Source organism: Ictalurus punctatus, chromosome 20, assembly GCF_001660625.3.
Source record: "Ictalurus punctatus breed USDA103 chromosome 20, Coco_2.0, whole genome shotgun sequence".
NCBI classification, from domain to species: domain Eukaryota; kingdom Metazoa; phylum Chordata; class Actinopteri; order Siluriformes; family Ictaluridae; genus Ictalurus; species Ictalurus punctatus.
Window position 1 is genome coordinate 4,182,727 of NC_030435.2, and position 19,293 is coordinate 4,202,019.

The 19,293-nt window shown below is 39.2% G+C and overlaps 1 protein-coding gene across 1 annotated transcript in view; it reads left to right on the forward strand.

Moving 5' to 3' along the window:
* Positions 1–19,293, forward strand: part of LOC108280786 (SH2B adapter protein 2) — a 36,070-nt gene that overhangs the window by 5,324 nt on the left and 11,453 nt on the right. Inside the window, exons 2-3 of the mRNA XM_017496195.3 lie at positions 12,251–13,145; positions 18,650–18,751. Of these exons, the coding sequence (XP_017351684.1) occupies positions 12,282–13,145; positions 18,650–18,751 (966 nt within the window). The 5' untranslated portion in view covers positions 12,251–12,281. The remainder of the gene's footprint in view (positions 1–12,250; positions 13,146–18,649; positions 18,752–19,293) is intronic.

Here is a 19,293-nt window from a genome sequence, read left to right on the forward strand (position 1 = left end):
TTCGGGCCGAGGCGCGTCACGTCACGTCACGTCACGTCATCACGACACGCATTCAGCCGAAGACAAACAGGTGAGACCAGTTAAGACCTACACCGATCACAAGACGGGGAGGAGACCAGACTCGAAAGCAAAACAAAATACACATGACGATGTAAACAACAACAACAACGCATGTGGAGAATCAGAACGAAAACGTGAACAGAGTTGGCCACTCTGCGGCGCGCTCCATGCACAGAGCGGAAGAATTTGTGATGGAGAAAGAAAAAAAAAACCCCACTAGTCACTACTGATTTTTGAAAAACAAACATCTTTATGTGGTGTGTAAATTTAAAGAAATTACGCTTCACTACGATGCAACATGTCTCGGTGCTGTAAGTACACCACAAGCTAACTAGCCTGCAAAACTATTACGCAATGTTAGTTACCATTTTTTAGGCATTATTTGGCGCAATAGTGGCTCAATGATTAAAGGCTCTGCGGTACTGATCAGAAGGTTGGGGGTTCAAGCCCCAGCACTGTTATTGTTGGGCCCTTGAGCAACGCCCTTAACCCTCTCTTTAACTAGGCAGATTCATTTGGATTCACGGATGACAGACAGAATCAAGAACATGTGGAAACACTGACAGAACCGCGTAGCATCGACTGTGATACATCTCTGCTGGTTACGACACACAGCCACGTCACGGTTAAACAAGGCCACAAACAGAATTAGACACTTTCTAAGAATGGGTTAATGTCTGACAGGAAGTTATATGAGATATAATAGCTAACTAGCTTGCAATACTATTACGTTATGTTATTTTTGAAGCCTAGTCAGTTAGGGGTCCAGGCAAACAGGACATTGGACTGGCAGCACACTGGAGCTTTCACATTTAGCTTGTATTTATAATGCTATAGGCGTCAGTAAAATTGCTATTTCCTTTCAGATCACCGATTCGTTCTAAGTGGTTTTTATTTTTCATTTTTTAGTAGTACACTTTTTCAGCGCTAATTCTCAAAACCCCTCTCACTGCTCACGTCGTCCGTGTGTTCCTGAAAATGAACTAACACAAGTTATGACGAAATAATAACATCCTCAGATTCCTGAGGTCACCGGCTCATGTCAAAGCTTCTGCGTTTAGATTAGACAACGTTCTGTTCTCTCCGGTCTCAGTAAACTCGCGAGACAGTGATCATACGCTCCGCTCGCATGGTCTTCCTCAGAGCTGGCGGGTTTTCGTTCTTTCTTCCTGTTTTATCTCTTTTCACGTTGCTTAGCTAGCAAAAACGGGGGGAAAAAATCTATTTTAGCCACATATCTGGACCGTGTGTTGAGAAGAAGCCGTCTGTCTTCGCAGTATATAGATTTTCATTGCTTACGTGCCGTAGTTATCATTATAGAAGTCATTCGTTCATTCGTTCATTCGTTTTCAGTACAAGTGTATGTATTACATTTCCTTTTCCACACTATTCAAAGTAACAAATGGCAGTCGAGGAATTAGCGTTTAATAAAACTACTGTTTGCCATATATATTTTCATTTACAAAGAAATATTAAAATAAGGAATACCGTATAATTTACCACACTAATTTGTTTCTCTTCATTTTTATGACTATTTTCTGTGATTTGTCTAGAAAATACATTGGACATTGGGAATTTGTAACGGTCAAAAATCTGTATTTATCAGCTAACGGATACTCTGGGACACACATTCATCAGTTACAGATGATGATGATGATGATTATTATTAGTAGTAGTAATAGTAGTAATAGTATTAGTGGTAGTATTAGAAGTAATAGTAGTAGTTATACTATTAGTAGTACTAGTAGTAGTAGTAATAGTAGTATCAGTAATAGTAATAGTAGTAGTAGTAATAGTAGTATCAGTAATAGTAATAGTAATAGTAGTAGTAGTAGTAGTAGTAGTAATAGTAGTATCAGTAATAGTAATAGTAGTAGTAGTAGTAGTAGCATCAGTAATAGTAGTAGTAGTAGTAATAGTAGTATCAGTAGTAGTAGTAGCATCAGTAATAGTAGTAGTAGTAGTAGTAGTAGTAGCATCAGTAATAGTAGTATCAGTAGTAGTAGTAGCATCAGTAATAGTAGTAGTAGTAGTAGTAGTAATAGTAGTATCAGTAGTAGTAGTAGCATCAGTAATAGTAGTAGTAGTAGCATCAGTAATAGTAGTATCAGTAGTAGTAGTAGCATCAGTAATAGTAGTAGTAGTAGTAGTAGTAGTAGTAGTAATAGTAGTATCAGTAGTAGTAGTAGCATCAGTAATAGTAGTAGTAGTAGTAGTAGTAGTAATAGTAGTATCAGTAGTAGTAGTAGCATCAGTAATAGTAGTAGTGGTAGTAGTAGTATCAGTAATAGTTGTAGTAGTCATAGTAGTAGTAATAGTAGCATCAGTAATAGTAGTAGTAACATCAGTAATAGTAGTAGTAATAGTAGTAGTAGTAGTAATAGTAGTATCAGTAATAGTAATAGTAGTAGCATCAGTAATAGTTGTAGTAATAGTAGCAGTAGTAGTAATAGTAGTAGTAGTAATAGTAGTATCAGTAATAGTAATAGTAGTAGCATCAGTAATAGTTGTAGTAATAGTAGCAGTAGTAGTAATAGTAGTAGTAGTAATAGTAGTATCAGTAATAGTAATAGTAGTAGCATCAGTAATAGTAGTAGTAGAAGTAGTAGTATTTTATTATTTTTTAAAATTGTCGATTTGTAATAATGCATTGATCCCATTTATCCTCTTCTATTTGCTTTCGATATCAAAGCTCTAATTATTGCCTGATATCAATCCATTCCTGACATCCTCTCAGTAACCATGCCAACCAAGCAGACCGCAGGTGTAATGCAACATGCATTAAGGCAATTTGTGTCCTGCATTCACACGCATGATCTGTGTTGTGTCAGTTAAAATTGCTTAAAATACATCAGTGGATCAGATTAGATGCCAGTCCAGCGTCTCGGGCCATAATCGGACCTGACACTGATACTCGGTATTGGATCGGTGTGTCACTTTTCGTTTGAATTAGCTAGATTTAATATTAAGGGCCGATATTATGACTCGAACTCAAACACCATTCATACTCCTCTAAATACCATTCACTGACTACAACCAAAGTCCTTCTAGTAAAGTCTGCCCACTCTTGGCGACGCTCCAAGGCAGTTATTTTCAGTCATACAAGACTTCAACTACTCTCCGATCTCCATAACATCGTCCTCAGGGTAAGCATCAGCTTTATGTGCAGCTTCAGGGAGAGTTCAGATCAACGATTCTGTTGGTAGACAGAATTCTTCCATCTCAAATGATCAATTTGTGATCCATCCATACATGCGTTTGTAAAAAGGCCAAACATATCGATGCACAAAAAAAATAAAAATCCTGCTCATACGACCTATTTCTGGTGTTCGTGGAAAGTTGGCTGAGCAGATATAGATTCTGATTAAACAGATATTATAGATTCTGATAAACCCAGAGTCGCTGACATTTCCGTTTGTGTGACACAAGACGACTTTCTCAGACTCTGACCAATCGACAGTGTTGTCACAGCAGTTACACTGTTTTTTCTTACAGTTACATTTATTTATGCATCACAGTCATTATACAACTTACAAATACTACAGAATCCAGAATCAAGCATGTAGCTGAGCAGTAGTTGGATTTACACCTTCGGCACCACATGCATGTATGTCTTCAGTAATGCACTTTGAAAACATTGTTTTATAAAGTGCTATATAATTAAAGCCTTACTTACTTACTTACTTACTTACTTATTTACTTACTAATAGCCGACACAGGGACTTCTACATAAACAGATTTAAAATAAAATAAAAAAGTGTCATTATTGATATGGTGAGGTTTTTTGTGAGAAGACATTTCTTTAACATTTATGGAAGGGATCTCGAGTGCTTTTGAGGTAAAGCTGTGACTTCAAGTATCTGACAGGAATAAAAGAGAGGCTGGAAAAGCAAAGAATGGATTATAGTGGCTTTATACTGTATAATTGATACCTGTTTTCTTGGCTGTTCCGCCCTGTGTGTGTGTGTGTGTGTGTGTGTGTGTGGAGTTTGCATGTTCTCCCCGTGCTTCGGGGGTTCCTCCAGGTACTTCTGTTTCCTATCCGAGTCCAAAGCCATGCATTTTATGCCGATTGGCATCTCTAAATTGTACGTAGTGTGTGAATGGGTGTGTGATTGTGCCCTGCGATGGGTTGGCACCCTGTCAAGAGTCCCCTGGGATTGGCTCCAGGCTCTCCACAACCCTGTGTAGGATAAGCGGTACAGAATATGGATGGATGGATGACTGGATGTTCGTGGACATCCACTTCTCAGTCGGTCCGCAGCACTTCTGGTCTTTTTGAATTTGTTAAGTATGGCAAGAGTGATGTTACGCGATATGTTTGCCATGTTTCATGTTAAAGTCCATCACAACGTTGCGACAGCTTCCCGATCCAGCCATGAGAATGATTTCAATACATTCCTCTTTTTGCAAAGGCGTTCTTAAAGGCTATTGGAAAAGAAATATATATATATATATATATATATATATATATATATATATATATATATATATATATATATATATATATATATATATATGTATATATATATATATATATATATATATATTCAGTATGAGTTTACGTGTGTGTGTGTGTGTGTGTGTGTGTGTGTGTGTGTGTGTGTGTAACGCCCCAGAGGTTCTGCGGACACCACACTGATCTTGTTAAGCACCGACCTCACAGTAAGGTCATTCTGAACACGGCCGTCCTTCAAACCTGTTGTTTTTTCAGGCTAGTTTATTACAAGCTGCTGTGTATAGAGCGTTAAATAGTTCCTGTATGTGGAACTCTATAACAGTGCGATAAATACACGACCCAACAACGTGTTCAGTATATCACTGTGTAAACTGACACGCTGTAAAAATGATCAGGTTTTAACATTTCATATGGAAGGCCACATTTCTTGTGATGTTATCTGTACTAGTAGGACATAATGTTAACAGCGTAAGCGTTTCACATTTCATCCTTATTTTACAATACCATACACGTATATTGTCACATTGATAATGAGACGTAAAGTAAGACTGTCTGCCTGTTTGCCTTTTCATCCCTTCGTTCCTACTGAGAGAAATGCCAGCTTAGTATTATATGTATTCTCAAACAGATTACCTGGACTAAGTGTAGTGAGAATAATAATAATAATACGAAGAATCATTTAATTCATTTATATATAGAAGGTGAACAATACATGTACAAAAAAAAAAAAACTATTAATAAAAGGCATTTGAAGAAAAACATAACGATCAATTAAATCTGATTAATTAAAATGATCAATTAAAATTAAAACGAAAGCATTTAAAATATCTTAAAATATTCTAACGGTTTCAGAAGCTACAGTGGCTAACTTGTATTGTAAATTGTTTTTTCTTTCTTTTTTTTTAAACTTTTTTTTTTTTCTCATTTAATGCAGCCAAGATCATTTTTACAGGGCAAATTTTCTTTCTTTATTATTTTCTTATGGGTTAGCCTCGCACCTCTAGGGATGGGGGTTCAAATCCCGCCTCCGCCCTGTGTGTGTGGAGTGTGCATGTTCTCTTCGTGCTTCGGGGGGTTTCTCCGGGTACTCCGGTTTCCTCCCCCACTCCAAAAACATGCGTTTGGTGGCTGATTGACATCTCCAAATTGTGCCCTATGATGGGTTGCTACCATGTCCAGGGTGTCCCCTGCCTCGTTCCCCGAGTTCCCTGGGATAGGCTCCAGGCTACAACCCTGTGTAGGATAGGTGGTATGGAAAATGAATAGATGGATGGATTTAACAGGGACAGTACACATTAATGAACATCACTATTTATGTGTCCTTGAACAAAACGTCTAATTTTGTATCAGAAAAACTACACATTAACAGTTCATCCATTTTCTGTACTGTTTATCCTACACAGGGTCACAGTGGAGTCTGGAGCCTATCCCAGGGAACTCGGGGCACAAGGGAACATGAATGTGATGAACCTTAAAAACTCTTTTTCCTTATGTTCTAGTATAGGTTCAAAAGGTGTATCTCAGTTATATCCTATTTCGTTTCAATTTTGTTATTTAATGTCTTGTTTAAACTGCTCACCATCTTTAAGTTAAACTAAAAGCAGGATCATTAATGATGTGCAGGTACGTCTAATACAAGCCTCCTCATTCATATAGCTTGTAGGTCTGAGAGCTCCTCAGGGAAGGCTTATGGTTATTAATGCGAGCTGCTCTGCGGTATAGCGTAGGGCACTCTCTCTGTCTCACTCTGTCTCACTCTCATAAATGTTTTGTCATGGGGAAGTGTATCCCAGAATTCCCTCTGGTTGGCTGGGGAGGTGATGAGTCATCATGAACGCTTTTACAACACGGGATCGCTCTGTCTTTCTCTCAAACAAACTGGGCTGGAAGGATTTTTGCCTTTGTTAAAATGTATAAGCATCGGGTGTTTTGTTAAACCTAAATGCTTGAATGTATTTTTTGGGTTTCTGGCAACCTGGCCAAACCACCTCATTTCCTTTACCTACACCCTCACCTCTGTAGTATTAAAATATCAATGTACACTACAGTTAATTATGAATTATTGTCTTGTAATAAATGCAGGATGTGTTCAAAAATCGTTGTCAGTGTCTCGCAGAGGTCAGATCACAGGCAAATTCAATTCAGGAAATCATATTATAATAATCGAGAGAGCAGGCACGCATGAGATCTAGGAAAGACATCAAACATGAAAAAAGAAAAGTTAAACAATACTGCAGAAAGGCTCAGGGCAAAATAAAGAAAAGATGAAAAGTAATAAGGGAAAAATAGGTGAACAAAATTAGGGAGTTAACCAATGAAAAGATGAGGGTGGAGACTAGAACCAAAACAACAGTAGCACATGCCGCTGTTGGCATGGGAACCACACACAAATGAGCAAGAGCAAAATTGTGAGAATGGTATGAATCACGTTCTGTAATCTGTAAACAATATATTATTGTCAGTAGAATGTTTTGATTTGACACTTTCCCTTTTTTAAAAAAACAACAATAAAAAAAAACAATTTAGGTTAGACGTAAGTGCTACGTTGCTAACAACCTGAAGTAGTGTACTGTATGTGTGTAAAGTTTGGCTTGACCTAATTAAATATGCACAAATTTCACACTTAATGAAACCAAAAAGCTAGTCTTTTTGAAGTTGTTTGAATTAAAATAATTAGACTGTCAAGGCAAAAAACACAATTTGTTGAAGTATAATTTCCTTATTGTTTAACAAAGAGAACGTCATACACTGTTATAAAAAAAAATATACATTTTATGCCATTTTAAGTATAAATCTAACAATAATCAGCGTTTTGTGAAATTCCTACAGTATGTATTAGGGATAGGAAAGAATATATCAAATTTCTAGACTGCAGGTCATCTAAAAACGTCTTCAATTAATTTAAAGAATTGTACATTTGGCAATTAAAAACAAGTTTTCAAAATACAAAGTGATTTAATGAGTTTCACTCTATTTAGTGGGATTTCGAAAGTGTATAAAGGGAATCTTTGCATGTATATCTTGACGACACATCCAGTAGATTGACATTCTAGAGAATATCAGGAGATTTTTTTTAGGTGTATTATGGGATTGTGCCCAGTGGGCGGAGCTTAAGCCTTCTTTAAAATTAGTAAAGAGCAGACAAAAACAGTGAAGTAAACATTTTTGTTGAATTTCTTATTGCTACAATTTAAGAGAAGCCATGTTATAGATTTATTCATTTACCCAAAGATCTGAGTGGGGGGTAAAAATGACTGACATGACCAAAATTGTTGTTTCTACTTGTAGTGTCAGTAACTACTTTACAGTGGATCTAATAGAAATGGTATCCAGTTACAGGAGTGAGGAAGTCAAACTGGACCCACTAATGGTTCCTGGGACTTTAAGGGTTAAGTGTTGAGCAGGACTATTGAAGGAGCTAAGTTGAGCGTATACACAGAAGCATTCTCTTGCACGCTCGTCGTCTCAGCTTACAGATTCATGGCGGTTTGCAGTGAGAAAGTCTGGACGTTCTGTACACACACCTGAGTGTCTGTGTGTCCTCTCCTTCTCTTTTAACAGAATCAATGAAGACAATTTGTCATACTCAGCCCACTTTAGACCGCTAGTCGACACTGAGCCCCACATATTCTCCTTTGTTCTTGTGTTTTACCCTTGAGACTTTCATTACACCAGTACTGCTGCTCGTAAAAACTCAATATGGAGCAGTCTGTCAGGCATTTTTATAGATTTAAAATCCAAAACTAAAGCATGAGATCAATTCTAAGTGAAACAGCCAGTGTGCTGATGCTAAGTAGGTATAATATTATCCTTTTATCCATTTTCAGTGATCTGCAGCCATGTTGATTTCTTTTTAGATAGCCTGCTACATTAAGGAAATCATTACAAACGTTTCATTTAGGAAATACTACGGAATGAATTCTGGTCAAGGAAGACAAAGAGGGCTAGAGCTTACGCAAATGGGGTTATGCTAAATGCCTGCTAGTCACATTTTTACATGACATTTCTTTTTGCCCATGTCCTTCCTAATCTGAAGAGGAGCCTAGCTTTAGCTTTATGCTAACATTCTGAAAATGTTCACATTTCCATCCCTACTTCACTTGGCTGGGTGAGGGATGGGGTTGCCATTTCAAGCATATCTGGATGTAAACATGTCGGTAACTACATTTAACATCTCTGTCGATGCTAATTCTGGACAATAGACTGAAAGCTAGTGCTACTGAATAGGAAGCAAACAGGAAGTTACTGGAAATTCAAACAGGAAGTGTGCGATAATGTAGGAGGTGATAGATTTTGAATGGAGTGCTCTTTAAAGGAATCCGCTGCAGTTTCCAGGATTTGTATGCAGTGTAGTTCGTCTATTTTTTATTTAACGTATGTGACTTTTCACCGTTTGTCACAAGTGGTGTTTTATTAACTGGTCACTTCCATTGTCAAGGTACTTGAAGGATTTGAGGCTCTTGGAGTTTTAAAAGGTAAATAATGGAAAGACTCGTTACCTTTCGTTGCTTAAAATGCTCTAAAAGATATTGAACAGGAGTCACGTCATCATTAATGAATTAATTATCAAATGTATTGCTTATTATTACATCATTTCATCGATCATCAATTGGCATTGAAGCCAATACGACACCACCACCACAACCATTGATCAGAACAAAATTCTTGTGTTTTGGTTGCCTAGATACTGTTAGAAAGTGGTAGCCAATGTAATATAATAATGTGTGCTTAATAGTTAGTCTAATAGTGTTATCACAGTCTATGGGAAATTATAATTATTATCCTCTTCTAACCAAAATTCCATTGTAGCACATTGTAACTGCACCCTCAACAACAACAAAAAAAAAATCAGCAAGTTTTTGGGCAAAGTTTTGGCTAAGAGACCTGTTGTTCTAGCATGTTTATTTTCTCTCAACATATTTAACCTTGAGGTAACTGCTTGATGTGCTAGGAGGAGAGTTATATCATGGCTTCTCTTCACAGTGGTGCTGGCTCAAATTTAGCCTATTACCCAAAAACACTTAAAATTCAACATAGAAGCAAATACTCACATCTCCGAACCCAGTTGGAGATAGAAAAAAAGACACCAGCCGTGAGTGAGAAGAAGCAAGGGTCCAGATTTATTGGTTCCGTTCCACCACACGAGATCCACACCGATGAGAATTCTCAGAAGTGATCTGACACCCGGAGCTCAAGCTCCAGTATTTATACTGTATTTACACAGTAGATAAGCAATATATTTCAGAAAGACTATGATATCAATACCAATAGGGTTAAAAAAGAGTTCATCTACATTACCATTAGGTTCTGAAAAGGGCTTATCAAATTTACCATTAGGCTCTGAAAAAGGACTTTCTAATTTACCATTAGGTTCAAAAGTGGAGAGACAAAACAATTTAGAGAGACCTTGGTCTCACTATTATCTCGCGGGGGGGCAGCTTGACTCATAACTGGCTCCTCATGGTTTTCTCTTAAAATTAAGGCCTTCCTTGCGAGACAAGAATCTTCACCATCTGAATTATGAGTAAGTTACATTTTTCTGTATTTCTAGTTTATAATTTATTTTCATATTTGCTCTATATCTCTATTTTATATCCTACTTGATAATATCATTATATCACCCTTCTACTATCCTACATATCCTACTACTCTTTATTTTTATATTTTATTATTCTAAGATATTACCCTTATAATATCTTAATACTCCTTTTTATTATTCTTATAAAGTTATAATGTTATGTGTGTGGGAGAGAGAGACAGAGAGAGAGAGTGTGTGTGTGTGTGTGTGTGTTATGTCTACATGCCCGCCCTTGACTGTACGAGAGTGTGTGTGTGTGTTAGCACTCCTCAGCTCTTATACTTCTTTTTGACTTTTTTACTAATAAACCATAGTGTGTTACTCTTAAAAGATCTTAAAGTGTGAATCCAATTCGTCAATATCCGCCTAATACCGCTTCTGCGTGTCTAGGTGCCCGTCGTCATTTCTTCTTCTCCCCTTTACTGGATACTAGGTCTCCCTCATGTTTATTTCATGTCATTTTTATCCACAACAGTGGCAAAGTCAAAGCTCCAATCAACCAACCCCCTCCCCCAACCAGCTTCCTCCATACGTCATTACTGGTCAATAGTTGTGAAGGTTGACCGGTCCATTTGGACGTTTCCATCAGGAGAGTGGCTTCTACAAACTGTTCATGGCCTTTTCACGATCCGAAGTGTTTTTCCAACCAGTTGAAGGATTCCGAGTCCAGAAGCCTGTTCAGAAAGCAGAAATCAGCTTGTAGCCCCAACACATGCACCTGGCTGCTGCTGACCTAGTTTATATACTTTTCCTGTCTGTATGATGTAGTAAATCGGGATGCCTTAAAAAGGAAATTAGGGTTAGAAATAGAGGATTGTCATGTTGTCCTTGAAAACCAAAATGTAATACTTGAAAAGTTGTTAATTTTGAATTTCATTGTGTAACATCTGAGTTGTAGCGTATATTTAAATGTGTACAACAGTTACACTCACCCCTCATGGCATTACCAGATTCCAAGCCACAGCTTTTGTTGAGAGCGGTTTGGAAGTTAGCATTGCTTGTGAACTCCTGTGAGAAACCCTACTTGGAAATGAGCTGAGCGCATTGGACGCGTCGCACAAGGAGACTATAAATAAAGCAGCATTTGGAACACGCACGTGACGACATGATAAATGGGGTCCGGTTTGGTCTTGGCTGCATTCTTCACAAAAGTGAAGACCCAAATAAAAGCTGAAAAGGAGACAATACTGCCAAAAGGGATGGGAAAATATAGTGGGGTGTTGGGGGGGGGGGCGGGGGGGTGCTCAAATGATATAAATCGCATAGAAGAGTTCTTTCAATAGAGCGGAGAGAAAAAGAGAAGGGGGGAAAAATACTGAGGGAGATGACAGGGAAAAGCTTGATGCTGGTTGGCGATAATAGAATGTGTTGGTTTTTCTTGACACCACAAAACCACAAAGAGGGCTTGTGTGTGATACAATGAGCTTGGCAGGAGAGCTTGGCGAGGCCTGTGGGAGATGGAGAGACAAAGAGAGAGAGAGAGAGGGAGAGAGAGAGAAAGAGAGTCTCAATGAGTCTCAGTCTCAATGGGCTGGGAAGTAGCTGCTTGTCAGCTTCATTTAGGAAAGAAAGCGCTGGCAGGTTCACACCTCTGCTCCTCAACACATTCTTCATTCTCACTCACATTGGGAGAAAGTAGGTCAGGGGATTATTTCAGCATCACTTGTTCTTGCTCATGTATATTAGAAGACAGAGTTGGTCAGACTTGAAGGAACCTAGGACAAAGCAAATGCAATTTCTGTGTGTTGAGTTCTTTCAAGGCTTTCTTTTCTTTCTCTTACATCTCTCTATCAGACCAACCCTGTTCCATCTCTCCCCCTGGCACTCATACACACCTTTTCTCACTTATGCTCGCAGACACTCCCCGTCCTGCTTGGTTGATCGTGAAAGCAGGCCAGTGTATTTCTCCGTTCAGTTCCAGGCACCCATTTTCACTAGCAGCACACTGTAGCAGTCTTTCTTTTATACAAACCCTTTTTCTTTCTCTTTTGTTTACTGTCAAACATGCACAGTGATTGCTAACCAATAGTCAGCCTCGTCCATCCCAAGACCAACCCCTGTTCAAATTCCGCTTCTCTTTCGTACTTCATTCTCCTTGTCCTCCTCTTGTACGGCAGGATGTCTGACCCGTTTTTCCTCTTTCTGTCCCGCAGTGCACTGCCAGGGCGTTGGCATGGCCCAGGGATGAATGGTGAAGGGGCGCCCGGCAGCCCGGAGCTCTCCTCGTGCCCGCTGCCTGACTGGAAGGAGTTCTGTGAGTTGCATGCCCGTGCCTCTGCTTCCGACTTCGCCCACAAGTTCCGTCAATTTGTCACAGAGAACCCATGCTACGACGCACCCGGAGCTGATGCCAGCTTCTCGCGTCACTTTGCTCGACACTTCCTGGACTGCTTTGCTGCTGCACTAAATCGGGCACATCAACCCGGCTCACCTGGTGCTTCCTTAGCACCCAAGTACGCAATTGCGCCCTTTGCAGGGATTCAGGGCTGCCCGCTTCCGTCCTACAACCACGAGCTCTACCAGCGCCGGAAAGACACAGGTGCCTCCAGCGAATCACTGGACAGCATGGACAGTGGAGGGGGTGGAGCCTCTGCAAGCTCCACCCTCCATGGGCACAGGGTAACAGCACTGGGCCAGTCACGAAGCTCGGAGGATGTTTCCATGGGTCACTCTAAGGCCCGTTTCAAGAAGGGTTTCTCGTTGAGGAACATGAGCCTGTGTGTGGTAGACGGGGTGAGGGAGATCTGGCAACGCCGGGCACCTCCTGAGCTAGACACAGTGAGCACTGGTGTCAGGAAGTCAAATGGAGCTGAGGCAGGTGGACATGAGCATTGGAGCCAGAAGCTGAGGTTGGCACGGGGCTTGCAGGGTCACCGTGTTGAGCTCCTAGAGATCCAGCGGGAGGGCACTCTGCGCTACATGGTGGCAGATGATACTAACTGTATGGGCACTGCACAGTGGCAGAAGTGCAGGTTGCTGCTCAGGAAGACAAGAAGCAACTCGGAAGGTGGCGAGAAGTTCCTGCTTGAGTTTTATGTACCACCAAAGGTAGGAGCATAGCTGCAAGCTTTACTGGTAGGGGATACAAATGTAGATCTACATTAACCGCCAGATAAAAGATATCCACTAGTTAGGGAAGTACTTGTTAGAAACAGGTTATGTCCAAAATTGTCCCCTATCCACTATATAGTGTGCTATTTTGGTGGTTTTGCCATTTTGTAGATAATACCCACTTTCTGGTGTGGATTGTGCACATAACATTCCATAAAACCCCTAAATTAGGTCCAATTTAGGTAATGTGTTTGCTAATTCTAAGGTTAGGAATGCTAATCAGCTAATCTAATGCTTGGAAAGATATGCACTATGCACTAGGTTTACAAGTAGAAACATAGTTGCTAGTTCTACAGCTAGGAATGTAGCGGCTAGTCCTCGGCTTAGTGAGGTAGCCCCTATATTTATCACAAAAATGCACAGTAGACTACTAAAATGGTCTAGAAACATCTCTACACGTCATCCCTGTTATTCATTCACATACAAATATGCCCGTATATGTGAATTGGAACCTCACCCATGTTCTTCTACCGTTTCTTATAGCTAGCTAGCTAACTTCTAATGTACTAGCTCACATTTGGAGCTTCTCAGTATGGGTGTGAATCACCATGTACATCATCATCATATTCTCAGAAATGTATTCAACAGTTGCTAACCCTGTCGAACTATGCTGTACCATAGTAACAGCAATCTGTTTATTGGTAAAAAAAAAAAAAAACAAACAAAACAAATTAACTATGCTAGCAGGGTATTTAGCGTAGCAGGTTATAGCAGGTTCAAATTGATTCTAATAATAATTGTTCTATCAGATGTGATGCATTTCAAATATGCTTTTTCACAAATTGAGCTCATACGTAAGACGATCTGAAAGGTTTTGCAGAAGTCCTGATAAAAATTCAGCTTTCAAGTTAATGTAAACTTTTAGCACCTTTGTAACTACTCAAATACCAACGTCTATAATGTGTCGAGGTACTTTAAATACACTACAGTATACCACTGCACTGAAGAATAAGCACACACACACACACACACACACGCACATACGCACACACACACACACACACACACACACACACACACACACCCCAAGCCCACTCTCGGTACACAAACTGCAGTAATGTGAAGACAGCTCTGCTGAGTGTGTGTAAAATTGCCAGCTGGTGTAGGATCCGGTTCTGAGCCAAGACCTGGCTTTGTTTCAGCTGGCACTAGCATGCCACTGCACTGCCTCCGGATCTGGGTGTGTGCCTCCCCACTCCCCTGGGTGAAGAGAGCCGGGTAAAGGGCAACATAAATCCATTGGTGTCAATGCCGCCTTAAATTACGCTTCCTCCGATTATCTTTGATTTACATCTGTCTTGTCCAAGCTGTTTTGTAATAAGCATGTTGTTCTGTGCTAATGTCAGCAAGCAACATGATACCTGCTGTGCCAAGCTAACGGTAAACTGGAGTTTAGTGCAAAAGTTTGTATATCCGTACCTCCATACGAAGAAGACACATTTAACAGATGTTTCAAAATATCAAAAGATTCCCTTTTGAGATGTTATTAGGAGTAGAAATTTGCAACTCCCTTCTGAATTTTCTTATACCGCAGTGCTGTGCAATTCTCTGATCTGATTGGTCCGAAGGTGTTGAAGCTGCTCTGACAGGAGTTCCCGCTATAATTCAAAATATATGCGTATATTAATGAACTTATCTTAATACATGATCATTTCTATAGTAAAAACGAATTCATCGGGATTTGTCGAGAGCCTGGTGGATCGACTGTTTGTAGTCGCTATATTGTACGTGATACCGAGAACTAAAAACAACACAATACTCAGAAACCAGGTAGTACACTCTTCCTTCTTCCACAGTTATTAAGAGAGTAATTAGCAGCCAGGTGTTACTAATGAAATGCACAAGATTAGTTCCTCATCAAGAAGTGTGACTTCCTCTATAAAAGCAGAAATTTTGGCAGTTTGGTCTTATGGAGCACTCGGGTGTGTGTCTACATCATGGCAAGAAGAAAGGACATCAGCCATGATCTCAGAGAAGATTGATTGTTCATCAATCTGGGAAGACCCAGACTCCAAACTATTTGAAATTCACCATTCTACACTGAGGAGGACTGTTTCCAAATGGAGAGTCTTCAAGACGGCTGCCAATCTTCCCAGGAGTGGGCATCCTGGCAAAATCAGTCCAAGGTCAGACTGTTTAATGCTCAGAGATAAAAAATTTTTTTTTAAAAAACAAAAAAAACAAAACAAAAACAAGAGAAACATCATTATGACCTACAGGCTGCTGTAAGCACGTTAAATGTTTATGACAGCACAATCAGAAAAAGAGTGAATAAGTATGGCTTTCATGGAAGGGTAGCGAGGAAAAAGCCCCTTCTTTCCAAAAAGAATACGACAATCTGAACAAACCGGAAAAGTTCTGGAAGAACATCCTTTGGACTGATGAGACCAAGCTGGAGATGTTCGGTCTTCATGCACAGTGCCATGTTTGGTGAAAACCGAACACAGACCACACCACGACACAAACAGCTCATACCAAGTGTCATGCATGGTGGTGGAGCGGTGATGATTTGGGCTTGTTTAAAAGCCATAAGACCTGGGAAACTTGCAGTCATTGAAGCAACAATGCACTCTTTATGCCAGAATATTCTTGAGACAAATCTTAAGGCCATCTGTCCAGCAGCTTAAACTGGGCTGAAATTGGGTCATGCAACAGGACAATGATCCCAAGCACACCAACAAATCCACATCTGAATGGCTAAAGAAGAAGAAGAAGAAAAAAGGGGTTGGAATGGCCAAGTGAAAGTCCTGACCTCGAACCCATTGAGATGCTGTGGCGGGATCTTAAGAGAGCTGTGCAAAAATGAATGCCCCTCAAACATCAATGAACTGAAGCAATGTTGTAAAGAAGAGTGGGCCAAAATGATGAGAGACTCATCAAGTCCTACAGAAAACACTTCAAGTTATTGTTTTTAAAAGTGGTTCTACATGTTACTGAATTATAGGGTGTGCTTTTTCCCCACATGGTTTCTGAATGTTTACTTTTTTTTTTTTTTTTTTTTAAATTACCAATTTAAAATCTGTTTTTTTGTTGTTGTTGTTGTTGTTGTTGTTGTTTTTTTTAAATCTGTTTGTTTATAGAAGTTGATGATGACCACATTTGAGGACCAAAGATGAGCACCACATTCAAAACCAAATTGTTGTTTAGGCACTGATAAATAAAAACCTAGAATTGAAGGAGGGTGTACTTTCTTTTTCCCATGCCTGTAGATCTGTAGATGGACAATACATACGGGATGCAAACATTTAAACCCTGTTGTAATTTGGGAGATTAATTTCAGCTTTAAATAGTATTTAACTGTAGTAGATCTAAATTTATCCTTATCTACTACATCAAATCTGGTGTTCGAAGCATCTGATCTCACAATGCCATTTCCCAGTGGCCCTTTCTCAGGACTTCTTGCTAATGACTTCCTCTTCTTGGCCAAAATGACTTCCTGACGATTAAAACAGAATTTCTGGCCAAAGTGAAAGCAAAGTATTTCTTGCTATTGCTGCATTTTACATTACACAAGTGTAAACAAGGAAAACCGATGCGGTTCTGCTTTGTAGAAGAGAGAATAATATTGGAATTGCTGGTTGATTATGTTGGTGCGACATGATTTGTTTTCAGATTCAAACCATCACAAACTTAGTAATTGCAGAAGAAAAACAACATGTGGTGAACTCCTAAGCTATGCACTCTCCGTGTATTCATCTATCGCCAAGTCAGGATACTATCAGTTTCACTTTAGCCTGTCCACACTGAACACTTCTACTCTACCTGCTGGATCCGAGACACTCCTATCCTGTTTGTATTGAGATGAATATCCAGAAGGTTTGGCCAAATGACGGCCATTAGAGCTCCACAGTATGGTTTTCCAAATATGTTTTATGTGAGTGTTTTGATCAGTTAATGCTGACTGCATCAGGTTACAAGATCACCAGTTTGGTGTAATATATTGCATGCATACTGCATATTCTCATTGAATCAGTACTGTAAATTCTTGAATCTTGATTATCTTTAATTGTATCTTTAATACGATATCTTTAATTGTACTCCGCCGCTCTAGACCAACATATGAAACGTTCTCTAAATAAATATTTTACAGTGGGATAAAATGAGTGAGGATTGTTCAGATGGTAAAAATGACATTTATTTGAGGCTGGATGTCATATTTCTCTCAGTCTCACACCACACTTACCCATGAAGTGTTTACAGCTGTAGTTATCTATCTATCTATCTATCTATCTATCTATCTCTTAATATCTAACTATCTATCTATTTATCTATCCAAGGGTGTAACCATGGTATGGACATTGGGGGGGGGTCCAAAACCCTTCCCCCCCAACATCCAAAGTTCGATAGTGAAACTTTGCAGATTTAGAACATAGTTTTAGGATTACAGTTACCGTTTAAATTCAGGTGATTTCTGAGTGATAGAAGCTCCCACAGCATGGGGAAGTTGTAGGGTGCTGTGGACATCCTGTGGGCAGATGTATTCGCAGTAGAGGCGAGCTAAGATGTGTGCAGGCAAACCACACGCTAACATTTAAACACGCAATCACGACTTTTAAACAGACTCAGAAAGGATGGCTACCTGTGGAACTAAATTCAACACTATATATATTGTAAATACAATTTCCCCAAGGATGCTTATGACATTATGTTAATGTCATCATGCTGTTTAGCTTGCTATGTAATAAGTGTACAAAGTGTACAACAATATATCGTGATAACCTGAAACGTTAGCTATGTAAAGGGTACTGGAGTTTTCTTTTCTTAATTCTAAAGACAAACTGCCATCACTAGTTCTGAATGGATGACTACAATATGGCCACAACTCAGACGTTAGTTCCATACCTCTCGTTGCCAAGCTAGCACACCTCAGCATTATGCTGAGCCTTATATCTGTAAAATCACTTAGTTGTCCTTAGCCCGAATGTAGTGTAAAGGAACGAAATGCTTTGCAACTTTCCTCACTTTCACTCGCATTTATAACGGCCTGGCACAACGTGAGGGTTCACAACGAACTCGGCGAGAGGATGTGCACGTGAATGTAACGTTAATGGTCAAAAACTGGAACTGACGTTAGCCTAGCCTACTTCGTGGGTGTGCAAATCTCAAAAGTTCATTGACGTTCTTAAGAACAAACCAAGCCATGGTATGAGGCCTTCTATACTAAGCTAAGGTTACCTGCTATTTATATATCTATCTTAATATTTATCTATCTATCTATCTTAATATCTATCTATCTATCCATCTTAATATTTATCTATCTATCTTAATATCTATCTCTCTATCCATTTATCTATATATCTATCTATCAATCTATCTATCTTAATATTTATCTATCTGTCTCTTTTAATATCTATCTATCTCTTAATATCTATCTATCTATCTATCTTAATATCTTAATATTTATCTATCTTAATGGTTGAAAAAATTCTATTCACTTCTAGTCCTCGAAGCCAAAAGTGAGCGTGCCTTTGTCTGCCATTGTGGAGGTGAGGACAACGATGCCTCTGGAGATGCCCGACAAAGACAACACATTCGTGCTCAAGGTAGACTTCATTCTTCCCCTCTCCTGTACAGATTCACAATATCAATAGTGCCTGTTTGCTTTTACGTGACAGTTTTTTTTTTTATTGTTTATGTGCTATCATTTTTCAGTCCGTAATCATATTTTAATTGAGGTCACAAATTTTGGTTTTGTGAAATGAATTCTTCCTGATAGACTCTCTTGAAGATAATAAGAGGGGAAAAAAACTCAAGTGTCGAAAAACTTACAGCAAGTTACAGCATTAGTGCTGCCACTAGAGACGCTTTGCATAAATGCTAAATAAAGATCTACTTAAATCTTCTCCATGGCAACAATATTTAAAAAATTTGAAATCGTGAATGAACTGTTACTATGGAAATGGCGACATGAACGAGTGAATTAATATACAATAAACAGCCTCGCAGCTGGCTCTACTTTCAGAGCTGCTGTTATAGAAAATTAATCAAACCTTTTGACCAATCAGAACTGAGGATTCAACAGCGCTGTGTTTAATTTTGAGCCTCTAATATTGAGTGTTTAATATTAAACGTTATTTTTTTTATC